This window comes from Orycteropus afer, unplaced genomic scaffold (genome assembly GCF_000298275.1).
Source record: "Orycteropus afer afer isolate SDZICR_OR568_19922 unplaced genomic scaffold, OryAfe1.0 scaffold00003, whole genome shotgun sequence".
Taxonomy (NCBI): domain Eukaryota; kingdom Metazoa; phylum Chordata; class Mammalia; order Tubulidentata; family Orycteropodidae; genus Orycteropus; species Orycteropus afer.
Window position 1 is genome coordinate 33,902,964 of NW_006921590.1, and position 13,820 is coordinate 33,916,783.

Sequence of the window (13,820 nt, forward strand, 5' to 3'; positions counted from 1 at the left end):
AAAAAGTGTGCTAACAGATGGAGCTCTGGCAGCTCTATCTCTTCAGTCCTCAAACCATAGGAAGCTAAGAGGACATAAAAAGCAGCATTCCATAAAAAGTGAAAGAGGGTATTGTGAAACTCAGCAGATTCTCACACTAATAATTGTCAATTTTAAGCTGAAAAGAAACTTTGAATCTAGCCCAACACTTTCATTTTATACTTTAAGAAACTGAGGCCCAGGGCAGTTAAGTGATTTGCCCAAAGCAACTGCTTCTCTATAAAAGCTTTAAGTGTCTGTTACCAGCACAGGGGCACGTAATCACATACTAACTCACTCCATAACTTAAATGTTTATGAGATTAGGTACCTGGTCTAAAAAAAAAAACAAACTTTACCTCTTGTACACCCCCCTCTGTGCCTTGCCCAGAGCTATAAAGAAAATGCTCAATTAATCACAAACGAATACTTTATATTATTTGCCTTTCAGCCAACTACTTACCGAGACTTACTCTTCTTCCGTTATCTAAGATAAAGTGGAAGCCAAAAGTGCCTGAATTTCTCAAGTTCTGACTTGAGAACAAGAGGATCAATAGAAACCTCAAAATTTAAGGGTTCAGTAGGGCATATTACTGTTTCGCCAGCTGCCTTCTTTTTCTTTTTTTTTTAAACTATTTTCAGTCTAGGTTTTTCGACAAGCAATTACTATACGTACAGTTAATCCACATGATCACTTTTGAGACGTTTCGATTTGTTAAACAATTTAGCATCTTTTGTCTCAAAAACATGAAAACTATACTCCCCACGGTCAATTAACATTATAACACAAACATATAAAGTACAAAATAAAAAAGAAACGTAATCCCATAAAAATCCCATTACCCAAAAAGCATTTAAAGTACCATACGTCTTCCCTGGTTCATTCTGTTTGCCTTCAAACCAACGAAGTTTCTGAAGAAAAGGGGCGACCGAGGGAGAGGGCGGGAGGTGAATTCGGCACCGAGTTCACAGGTTGTGGGTGCATCGGATTATGCCACCGTCCACAAGTAACCAGTTTTGGAAAATGCAAACAAGGCACATGTGCATGCTTTAGCGATATTTAACCATGGTAGCTACGAAATCAGATCTGTATAAAGGTCCCACACACACACACACACACACACAAAAAGCAACGTACATGCAGGTATTACTCCGTTGAGGGGGAAAAAAAATCACCAGAAACGGTAGCAAACTGAATGAACCAAGGCGAAATAAGCCGTTCTGGCCGGCTGCAGAAGGCGTTTTGTAAAGATTCTGCCTTTCCGAAATACTGGACAAAAAGTTCCTTGCTGAGTTTCAAAACTAACTACCGTTTCTACCTCACAAATGACAAACGCTTAAAACAGACTACATGCCGTCAAACCACCCAGATTACCACTGCCCAAAAGATTTTGCGTTTTTTCTTAACAAAACGAATATTGGAAAGGGAACAAAAAGCGTCTTACCGCAAACACAGCACGAGAGGGACTGTCGGAAATAAGGCAGGAGCCTGTTAATCTCTGTAAACGCCTTGGGGTCTCCGGGGTCGTAGTTGAGCACTAGGCGGCTCGCGGAAATGTAGAGAGCAGTAGCATTCACCGGGTTCATTGCAGACACTTCGACACTGATGGCCCCCGGTTGAAAAGAAATTCCGGATCCAACTTTGTAGGCAGCCAGGTAACAATGGCGAATTTGCAACAATTCGGAGGAAATCTAAGCAGAACCACTTGCCAACAAAGTAACCAAAATCCGTGCAAGTTTGTAGAGCTAAAGCAATCCTCCCACACATGGGGCCCTAGCGCCCCTCCTCCGTCCCTGAGACTTCCAGACAGAAAATATAAAGAACGAGAGAAACCAGCGTTCGAGATCGTCCCGAGCGGCCACAGGGAGCAAATGCGGCGGCTTCGGCGCTCGGGCCAGCACTCAGTGCTCAGTCTAGCCCCGAGGCTCGGCGGGCGGCCTACGCTCGAGCTGCATCTCCGGACGCGACGGAACCTCCTCAGGTCCGGTTGGGGAGCGCGGGAGCAGGCCCGGCCCGGTCCAGGGGCGCGCGGGCACGTTTCTCTGGGGCTATAGGGCCCTTTACTCCATCACAGCGCTCGACTCATAGGCAGCGCCAACCGCAAAGACGACAGCTCGGGCGTCGGCTTCGTCAATCTAGTGCAAGAAGCCGCGGAGACGACTAGTGTTGCTGCTGCGGCTGGCGGAGGCCGCCGCCGTTCTCCCCATGTCGGACGCTGGGCCCAGAGTGTGCCTGGCTCTGTGCCCGGGCGACTGCAGCCCCGCTATTCCCTGAGGTGGCGAAACGGGCAGGAGAGTCCCCAACCCGATAGGGGAGGGCCGGAGAGGAAGTGCGCGGGCCGACGACGGCGGCGGGCGGGAGGGGGCGGGGAGCAGGCCAGGCGGGCCGCGTCGGAGCCCCCGCTCCTCAGTCGCACACTCTGGGGTCACTAGGCGCAAGCACCGCCCCCTCACTGCCCGACCATCTTCTCCGCGCCGTACACACACCGCCTTCGCCTACCACGACGGCCGCCGCGGACCGCAACGCCCGCCCGGCCGCTACCGAGCTAGCGCTCACACCGCCAGGCCCGCCGCCGCCCAGCGCACACAGCAAGGCCCCGCCGCAGGCCCCTCCCCCCCGTGCCTCGCTACCCTCACCCCGACTCCACGCGCCCTTCTAGCTCAGTCGGGCCTGGGCTATTGCGGCCTTACTGGATCCCACAAACTGTGCGACGCCTCAGGCCCTGCCGGCGACGACGACCGTTACCCCAACGGGCAAAGCCACTGTCATCCCCGAGACTCCCCCGCCGCCGTCGTCGCTACCACTCGCACGCATGCGCAGAGCAAACTCTCACCCCTCCCCCCGCCCTTTCCTTTCCCTTCGCTTCCCTTTTCCCCTGCTTCTCCTCTAAGAGCCCCCCTCCGCACCCTCCTAGAACTACCGGCTAACTCAACGCATGCGCATTCTACTACCCCACGCCACCGCCTTTCGACCGTACGCGTGCGCATTGACCGCCTACCCAGAAAACCGGATAAACACATCAGCCCGCTCACGCCAGCCCCTCCCTGATTCCAACCCACCCTGTGCTCACTGCGCATGCCTGCTTCTCCACTTACGGCTCTCAGAACGGAGCATGCTCTGCGAGCTGCCGGCTTTCTCCGCCCCTCCCCCATGCGCTCTCAAATTCCCTTTCCTAGGCGTCAGAGGCGTGTGGGCTGTGGTGATACTTTCGTTAGTTGACCCATCCTTTCCCGCGTTCCACTGCCTCGGTGCCCACCAGTGCTGAGACCCCGCAGGGTGGTGCCCTGTCCCGCTCCTAGCAGGCCTCAGCACAGCCACTTCTCCTCGTCCTGACTGACCACTGTGGGAGGAAATATCCGCACGGCCCAAGGCCCCGCCCTCGTGGCCTTTCTCCTCCAAACCGCACAGCCAAAGCATGGATAGGGCGCTGCCTCATTTCGCTGGCTCTCACGGAGCTCTTCCGAGCTGGGCAACAATTGCAATAACGTGGCTCTTCGCCTGCAGGTGTTCAGGTGGCGTTTGCTGCCTAAGGGCTGCGGCCCCGCTCGAGGGCTGTTAAGTCCCCTGCGGGTGAGCCGCAAGCAGCGGGACTGGAACCCACCGCCCTTTCCTGTCAATGAAATCGAGCCTCTCTCACAGGACCGCACCGAACTCGTACCGGAACAGAGTAGAGATTCAAAACAAAACGATTTTTTTAAAAGCTTATTTGCTAGACCTAGCTCTTATTGTGAACAAATCTTTTAGAGAATACATTGCCTTGCTTTAGGACAAACCCAAATCCTTGAAGCCTTTTCTGTTAATTTTGAACAAGCTTTGCCTTAGTTTTGCAGAAGACCGAGGACACTGGAATATAAATAACTGAAAGCCTAGTTTAACATTTGATACTCCTCCCCTCTAAAAGTACAAAACTTTTTTTTGAGTAGCACAAACGAAAGCAGGCTAGGAACATTTATTTCTGTAAATACCAAAACTCTAAAGTATAATTTCTTGTACATAGTAAATACTCTATGCACATTTGCAAAGTGAAATTTATGATGCATGTAAATCTTTTGTGGCATAAATATTTGTTTATGGTAGTTTTAGGGGATTTCCAATTAAAGAGTAGGAGAAATGAATAGTTAAGATATCAAGGAAACCTAGATAGCCTCGGATAGATTATTATCATTTGAGGCCAGGTTTATTTTCTTTAGAAGGCCCAGTATAGTATAAGCACTTATGTATTAAACAGTAAATTTTAACTTCCTAATTTGGAGCTCTGGTGGCATACTGCCAAAGGCATTTGACTGCTAACCAGAAGGCTGGCGTTTCAAACTCACCAACCACTCCTCAGAAGGAAGCCTGGACAATCTACTTCTGTAGAGATACCACCTCAAAAACTTAAAGGAAGGGTCACTATAAGTCGGATTCCACTCCATGGCAGTGGCAGTGACTTTGGGTTTTTTTTGTTGTTGTTGTTTATCAGTAAAACAAATTAAGCAAATATCAACTCTGATAGAGATTGGTGGAACCCGGGTGACTATGGCCCTTACTCACCCTTGGAACCTGGAACTGAACTCACTCCCATTACTCAACTTTCAGCCACACAATAGATAGACCTATGAAGTGAACAAAAACAACAGAGAGGTAAGCACTCCTTAAAACAACCAACCATAAGACATACAAAAGGCAGTATTTGCCCAGGGAGAAAGCTCAGAAGGCAGGAATGGATAGAAAAGAACAAAGGGAAATGGTAACCGTAGAGAGGAGGGAGGAGGTATGCTGTTACATTTTGTGGGGTTTGCAATTAATGTCATAAAACGTGTGAACTGTTGGATGGAAAAACAATTTGCTCTGTAAATTTTTACCAAATTACAATGAAAAGTTGAAAAAAAAAAAAAAAAACGTTATATATGTGGGAGCTCTGGTGGCGTAGTGCCTACGGTATGTGACTGCTAACCAGAAGGCTGGCAGTTCAAACCCACCAGCCACTCCTCGGAAGGAAGGTTGGGCAATCTACTTCCGTAGTGATACTGCCTCGGAAACCCAAGGAGGGGTTGCTATGAGTCGGATCCGACTCCACAGCAGTGAGTTTGGTTTTTTTGGTTTATAGATAAATGGAGAGAGAGAAAGAAAGTGTGCTCTGGCAGCATAAAGGTTAAAGCACTGGGCTGCTGACCAAAAGGTTGGTGGTTCAAACCAACCAGCCACTACCAAGGAGACAGATGTGGGAGTCTGCTAACTAGATTTGTAGTCTTGGAAACCCTACAAGGTAGTTCTACTCTGTCCTGTTGGGTTGCTACAGTTCTGTTTTTTAATGGGTATAAAATATTCTCAGTAGTTTTGTATCTAGAAAATTACAAAAAGTTCTAAAATTCACATTTTCATAAGTTTCATCTTCAAATTTTGGGGAATAAAAGAAATGTTCTAAGCTCACCTTCAAATAGAGATGTTTCATATAACAATTCTATTTTTATTCCTGGGAGCTCTGGTAGCATAGTGGCTAAGACACTTGCCTGCTAACCAGACGGCTGGCGGTTCAAACCCACCAGCCACTCCTCGGAAGGAAGGTTGGGCAATCCTACTTCCGTAGTGATACTGCCTCGGAAACCCAAGGAGGGGTCGCTATGAGTCGGGGCCGACTCGACAGCACATAACAACAACAATAACAATTTTTATTCCAGACTCCTAGGTCTTCAAATTGTTATTGTTGTTAGGTGTTGTGGAGTTGATTCCAAATCATAACAACCCTATGAGCAACAAAAGGAAACACTATCTGGTCCTGTGCCATCCTTAGAACCATTACTATGCTTGAGTCCATTGTTGCACTACTCTGTCAATCCATTTTGTAGAGGGTCTTCCCGTTTTTCACAGATCCTCTGCTTTACCAACAATGATGTCCTCTTCCAAAGATTGGTCCATCTTGATGACATGTCCATACTATGTGAGACAGGGTCTCAGCACCATTGATCCTAAGGAACATTCTGGCTGTGCTTCCTCTATGACAGATGCGTTTATTCTCCTGGCAGTCCATGGTATATTTAATATTCTTTGCTAACACCATAATTCAAAGGTATCAATTCTTTGGTCTTCCTTACTTATTGTCCAGCTTTCACATGCATATGAGGCGATTGAAAATACCATGGCTTATGTCAGAAACACCTTAGTTCTCAAAGTGACAGATTCTGTTTTGTTTTGTTTTGTTTTTTTTAACACTTTTAAGAGGTCTTTTGCAACAAATTTGCTCAGTGCAATACATTGATTTCTTGACTGCTGCTTCTATGGGTGTTGATTGTGGATCCAAGTAAAATTAAAATCTTGATAGCTTCAGTCATTTCTCCATTTATCACAATGTTGCCTATTATTCCAGTTGTGAGGACTTTTTTCTTTCTGTTGAAGTGTAATCCAGATTAAAGGTTGTAGTGTTTGATCTTCATCAGTAAGTACTTCAAGTTCTTTTCATTTTTTTTAGGCAAGGATGTGTCAACAATGTATCACAGGTTGTTAATGAGTCTTCCTCCAATCCTGATGCCACATTCTTCTTCATATAGTCCAGAGTCTTGGATTATTTGCTCATCATAGAGATTGAATAAGTATGGTGAGGATACAACCCTGACACACACCTTTCCTGATTTTAAATCACACAGAATCCCCTTGTTCTTTTCAAATGACTGCCTCTTGGTCTATGTACAGGTTCCTCAAGAGCACAGTTAAGTGTTCTGGAATTCCCATTCTATGCAATGTTATCCATAATTTGTTACCTACTGAGCCTGATGCATTTGCATAGTCAGTACACAAGTAAACATCTTTCTGGTATTCTCTTTCAGCCAAGATTCATCTGACATCCGCAATGATATCCCTCTTTCTATGTCCTTTTCTGAATTCAACTTGAATTTTTAGCAGTTACCTGTTGATGTACTGCTGCAGCCATTTTTAATTATCTTCCAGTTCTTGACCATATGCTATGTCTTAGGCTGGGTTCTCTAGAGAAGCAAAACGAGTGAAGTTTACATATATAGAGAGAGAAAAAAAGTATTCTCAGGGAACTGCTTCATGAAATTGTAGACGCTGGCAAGTTGGAGGCTTCCTCTGACTCATGCAGCTGCAGGAGCTGACAAACCCAAGATCAGCAGGCAGTATAGCAGGCTGCTGCCTTTGGCAGATGACAGATCCAAGATTTGCAGGTAAAATGGCAGATTGTTGGCTCACAGGCTGTGAAGCCAAAAATCTCAAGATTGGCAGGCAATACGGCAGACCAATGTTCAGCTCCAAGAGATGATTGTGAGCTAGATCAGGACCCAGATCTAGCAAAAAGCCAGAGAGTGTTCCCAGGACATCCATACATATATTGGAAGCAACCCACACCTCTGAGGAAATTCCCTTTCAACTGAGTGGCTGCTCATAGACTATCTCATCATGGAAGTGATTACATCACAACTGCTTAAACCACTTCGAATTATGGCCCAACCAAATTGACGCACAACCTTAATTATCACATCCTATCTCCTGAAATGGATGAATATCAACCAATTCTTTTTTGTTACAGTAACTCTGTGTATTCCTTCCATCTTCTTTTGTTGCTTGCTGCATCATTCAATATCTTCTCTATAGAATCCTTCGATACTGCAACTCAAGGCTTGAATTTTTTGTTCATTTCTTTCAGCTTGAGAAATGCTGAGTGTGATCTTTCTTTTTGGTTTTCTAACTCCTGGTCTTTGCACATTTCTTTATAATACTTTGTCTTCTCTAGCTGCACTTATTTCTGTATTTATTTTTATATAAGCTTTATTAATAAAAACTGGAAACCCAAAAATACTGAAAAAGGTGAATGCAAAAATTGTGGTATGTCAGTAAAACAGAATCCAGTTGCCATTGTATTGATTCTGACTCATTCTTGAAATCTGTTCAGCTCTTTTACTTCATCATTTCTTCCATTAGCTTTAGCTATTCTGTGTTCTGAAGCAACTTTCCAAGTCTCTTCTGACATCCATTTTGGTCTTTTTTTCCTTTCCTGTCTTTTCAGTGATCTTTTGCTTTCTTCATGCATGACGTCCTTGATGTCATACCACAACTCATGTAGTCTTTGGTCATTAGTGTTCAATGCATCAGATCTGTTCTTGAAATGGTCTCTAAATTTAGGTGGTATATACTCAAGGCTGTCCCGTGGCTCTTGTGAACTTGTTTTCATTTTCTTCAGCCTCAACTTGACTTGATATAGGCAATTGATGATGATTGGTGGTCTTCAGCATTACACAGGCTCTTCTCCCCCAGAAAAACAACAGAGAGAGTGAAATAATCAGCACTATTTTCCATTAAGGTAGAATAAATTAGCAATCCCCCTAGGTGAGGGATTACCTTGCTGATTTTCTCATAACATTTTTTTTTAATCTCGAAACATGCATACCTCAAATTAAGATAAATTCTCTAGATAGTTTATTTATTTGTGTGTGTCTGTGTGTGTGTGAGAAAGAGTGTGTTAAGCCAGTTTGTTTTAGATACCTAGTGCTGCTCTAACAGAAGATACACAAATAGGATGGCTTTAACAAACAGGAGTTTATTCTCTTACAGTTTGGAAGCTTTAAATCAAAGTTCAAAGTGTCAGGTTCTAGGGGCTGGGTAAAAGCCCCTCAACCTTGGACTTCAGCTCTACCTCCTGCTCCTGGCCCACTGAAACTAGAGGCTTTTCTTCACTCAGACAGCTGCTGGCTGCTGAGGTTGACAAGCCCAAGGTCGACAAGTAAAAAGGCACAGTCCCAATGTTACCAAACAACATGGCAAGCCACTAATTCGAGTCCAGAGGAAGTCCTAAGACTGGCAGGGCATGGCAGGCTGCTGAACAATAACTTGGCTACATGCAGGGTTCAAGTGTACCAAAAAGCTTGAAACCTTCCTCGAAGCTGCTTCTTATATACTGGAAGCAGACCACATCCCTAAAGCAGCTACTCAGCTGCTCTGGTAGATTCCACCATGGAATTGATTGCCAATCTCACCATGGGGAGTAACTACATGCAGCTTCCCAGCCACTCAACCAGGCCCAGCCAAATTGACAACAACCTTAACTACCACACAGTTCTTAAGTCCTTTTAGCTTGTTGAACTAGTGTTAAGTTATGACACTTGGAAGCAAAGCATCTCTACACTGAAGTCTAGTCCCTTTCTAATAATTGTTGGTATGCTTCAACCTTGTCTAAAAGGAAAAATATTATTAATAGAAAATAAAATGGTTAGGTGAAAAACTTAGGACAAATCATATGTAACTCAAATGTCTTAAACTATCAACTTAAGACAATTTTTCATATTTTATGTTTAATTATTATTTAGAAGTAAAAGTGTTAGGGTTGCTACAGTATCATAGAAACAATGTAATTTTCTGTTAGGAGTAAAAGTAAAGAGTTTTATTGAGAAAGTGGCTGTTTGAACTGGGCAGCACAATAATTAAAGTATAATATGCTCTAAAGTCCAACTCTGGAGTTAAGGGTGTTTATACTTGCAAATCAACTTACTCACCATGACCGTAAATATTTCTAAAATATTCTTTCTTTCTTTCTTTCATGTATTTTCCACTGATCAACTAGTCTATTTTCCATCTAAGAACAGCCTGAGATAACATTTTATAATTAGCTTTCTTACCAGATGATTCCTGGCTGTTACATGCTTCCAGGAACAAGCCTAACATCACATCTCTCTCTATCTCCCCTATTTTGGCTTCTCAGAAGTTGTCTTGGTCAGTCATTTACTGAAAACCTGCCCCAAAACACCTGTGGATTTCAGGGTCTGCTCCTGCATTTCCCTCTTTGGATCAGTCCCCCATTAGGGGTTGTTGATCACCCACAATCTAGTAACCCTTCTTTTGCAAGGACTCTGCCTGAGAGGTTTCAACAATATCATTTGTTACAGAAGGAAACATTTATCTCTTTATTTGCCTTGCCAAGCTTATGGGCCCCCATTTAGGGTGAATTGATTGGGGTTATGACAGTGGGCTATGACAAATAGAACAATTTGGGAGCAAGTGTCAACAAAAGGCCAACCTGAAGGCATGCAAAGAAAGCAAAGGAAGGTCATTTGTGTTGATTAAAAGTTAATAAAACTTTCAAGAAAAAAAGGGAAGAAATACTTGATAATGACTAAACAATGTGATTTCAAATTTCATTCTATTGACTCAATGTTTTTGAAGTACATGATTCCATGCATGACTAAAGCAATTTCAATATTATTAAAAGCACTGGACAAACATTTCATGCTATATTTGGCTAATCTTATTATAATCAATATCACTAGTAGAAGGATTAATCCAATCTACAGAACAGAATGTAACCAAGAGTCAATACCATTGGGTAAATAACTAAAAGTGTCTAAAAGGGAATATCAGGCGTAGGGGATATTGACTGTAACTAAGTTGATTTTTGATGAATCTTCTCAATGTCTTATTCTACTTCTCTGAGTTATTCACCCAAGTACAACAAGAGGTATTAGCAATGAATGGCACAGATTCCCCCTTGTTGAGCTAAAATAAAATTGAGGGCTATTCTATTATCTAATACAACTTTAGCAAGAGACTAATGATTTCTGTTGAGCCCCCATAGCCATAGTAGTAGATGAATTGTGAATGGGTTGTTCAAGTGAAGAACACCGTATTAGGATAGAAATGTTAAAGAAATACCCAACCTATTGAGGGTTTTCAGAGATAGGGTTCTCATGTTTCATTTGATCTGCCCACTTTACAGGGTTTGCATCTCTCTTACTGTAAGTGTCCTTGTAGTTAAATGCCATTGAGTCTTTTTCAAGTGATAGTGACCCTATGAACAACAGAACGAAACACTGCCTAGTCCTGCACCATCCTCACAGTTGTTGCCATGCTTAAGACCATTGTTACAGCCACTGTGTCAATCCTTATGGTGGGTAAAGATATTCAGATTAGTGGTCTAGTGCATGCTTTCATTATCGGAATGGATATCATTTTGACAGCTGGGATAAGAAGGGTCCTATGCAGCCTCAGAGCAATTTTTTGTTCTAATTAAGGTTATATTAAAACATGGCATCTGAGACTGAGCCTGTAATCCAGAGGGATGCCATGTTATAGTACATACTGCCTATTTGGAGGTAATGTTGGGAAGATGAACAACAGATAAAGCATTTAGTTAGGTTACTGGCACTGATATTGAATAAGCCCACTGCCAATGAGTTGATTCTGACTCATAGCAACCCTTTTTAGGACAGAGTAGAACTGCCCCACAGGGCTTCCAAGGCTGTAAGTCTTTATAGAAGCAGACTACTTCATCTTTCTCCCACAGAGTGGCTGTTGGGTTCAAACCTCATCCTTTTGGTTAGCAGCCAAATGCTCTAACAACTATACCACCAGAACTCCAGCTACTTATTTGCTCAATTTAATAAATGTGTGTTCTCTCCAAGCATTAGAAAAAGCTACTAGGAAAAGACATACAAATGCTAAACAAACTTTGATTATGAATAGAACTTCCAAGGAAAAAGACTACAAGTGTGATGCAAAGCTAATAACATAGAATAACCACAGTTATAGGGCTGATAAGGAGTAAGAATGTATATTCTTTTAAAATGAAAGCAGAGTTATTTGTTTTTTAATTTTCATTTGGGTGAAAGTTTACAGAGCAAATTGGTTTTCCATTCAACAATCTACATACATTCTGTTTTATGGCGTTTACAGCAGTCCTCACAATGTAACAGCATTCTTCCCACTTTCTTGCTTCATCCATCTTTCCCATCACCTCCTGTCTTGTGAGCTCTATCCCTAGGCAAATGCTGTCCTCTTGATCTCATATGCTTTACTGTTCTAATGAGTGCACACCCTCCTGATATTACTCTTCTTCATATAGGTCTGTCTACCGTTTGGCTAACAGTTGAATCACAGGGGTTAAGTTCAGTTCCTGGCTTAAGGGCCATGGTCTTGGAGGCTCAACCAGTCTTTATCAGACCAGTAATCCTGGTCTTTTTAAAGATTTTGAGTTTTGTTTCATATTATCCCCCACTCTGTTTGGGACCTCCTATTGTGATCCCAGTAAAGAGATTTATTGAAGGTTCAAAACCATTTGAACTGGTGACCTAATATTACACAGTGAAATAAAATCCTTCAAAATTGTGGAGTAACAAAGGCATATTAATTAAATAAAATAAAGAACAAAAAGAATAACATTCTGATTGGAATTGGCAAGATCAGAGAAGCCAGAGATGGGACAATTTGAAGTGAGGGCTTTATAGTGATTGGTTGGAAATGTGAATGTGGGCAATTTGCATTGGTTAGTTTAATATTTGACTAAAGGGGGTTTAACCAAGATAGTCATAAGGTAATATCTTAAAAAATATTTCCTGAGGCTGCTGAGGAAATTTCTGTTAAGGATCTTGAGTCAGACCCTCCCTTATGATAATTCTCTTTCATTTGCCCATGGGGCAGGGGACGACATTTATTTTGTTATGCACTTAAGTCTGTCTAAGGATTTTATAGTTGCAAGGGAAGTAAGCAAAAGCTAATGTGGAGTTGGGGCTCAGACCTGAGCCAATAAATCTTATTGTCAAGCACCTTAATTTTGGAACTCTCACAAAAAATGTCCACAAAATTCAGAATGATTCATGTAGTCTTATTCTATGACCTTGGGATTTACTGTCTAACTCAGATGTCGTCTGATTCTAACCATGGGGGCTGTTTTTGTTGTTTAATTATTTAATTTAATTTTTAAAAACTTTCCATTGTCATTTGGGTGAAAGTTTACAGAGCAAATTGGTTTTCCATTCAACAATTCATACACATTTTGTTTCGTGACATTGGTTCCAACCCCCACAATGTAATAGCTTTATTCCCACTTCCTCCCTATGACTATCTTTTCCATGTGTCCTTATTTTCTATGCATTTCTGCCTTCTGAGCTTTCTCCCTATGCAAATGCTGACCTTCTGATCACCATGGTTAATTGTTCTATGGAGTACACCTCCCTGGAGAAATTGTTCACTTCATAGACCTATCTGTTATTTGGCTGAAAGTTAAGCCATGGCAATGAATTCAATTCCAGGCCCTAAAGGTGACTGTTGTTGCTGTTGTTATGTGCTGTCAAGTCGGACCTGACTCACAGTGACCCCTCCCTGGGTTTCCAAGGCAGTATCACTATGGAAGTAGATTGCCCCATCTTCCTTCTGAGGAGTGGCTGGTGGGTTTGAACCACCAGCCTTCTGGTTAGCAGTCAAGTGCCTTAGGCACTATGCTACCAGAGCTCCTAGAAAGAGATGACCAGGTCGGCCAGGTCTACACGGTGGGGAGTGGCTGGTGGATTTGAACCACCAACTTTGCACTTGGCAGGCAACTGCCTTAGGCCCATTTCACCTGTCTTTAACAAACCGGTAATCCTAGGATTTATATATATATATATATATATATATGTGTGTTTTGTTCCATATTTTTCACCCATGATATCTAGGATCTAAAATTTTGATTGCTTTCTGAGTGGCTGGCAATGATAGCAGACACCATCTAATTCTTCTGACCTCAGGGTCATGTAGACTGAGGATGACCACGGGTTTTTTTTTTTTTTTTTTAAGTAATCTTTAAATTTCCAGAGGGCTGACTAGATGAGAAGAGTTTTGGCCTTCTTGAATTGTGACAGGTAGATCCAAAGCTTAACTCCTTCAAGGTTGGCTGCACAGGGATTGATGAAAACAGCTAGGTATGGTCCCTTCCAATGAGGTTCAAGTGACTCTTTTAGTTGATGTCTCTTCTAATATATACATATTTTCCAAGAGCTATGATACATGTATTTCAAGGATCCAATTTTTATGCATTAAAGTCTTTCACTTGTGAAAGTCTTTTA

The 13,820-nt window shown here is 42.7% G+C and overlaps 1 protein-coding gene across 1 annotated transcript in view; it reads right to left on the reverse strand.

Moving 5' to 3' along the window:
* MSL2 (MSL complex subunit 2) overlaps positions 1–1,604 on the reverse strand; it is a 55,084-nt gene extending 53,480 nt beyond the window's left edge. Inside the window, exon 1 of the mRNA XM_007937149.2 lies at positions 1,463–1,604. Coding sequence (XP_007935340.1) covers positions 1,463–1,604 — 142 coding nt within the window. The remainder of the gene's footprint in view (positions 1–1,462) is intronic.
* Positions 1,605–13,820: the final 12,216 nt, after the last annotated feature.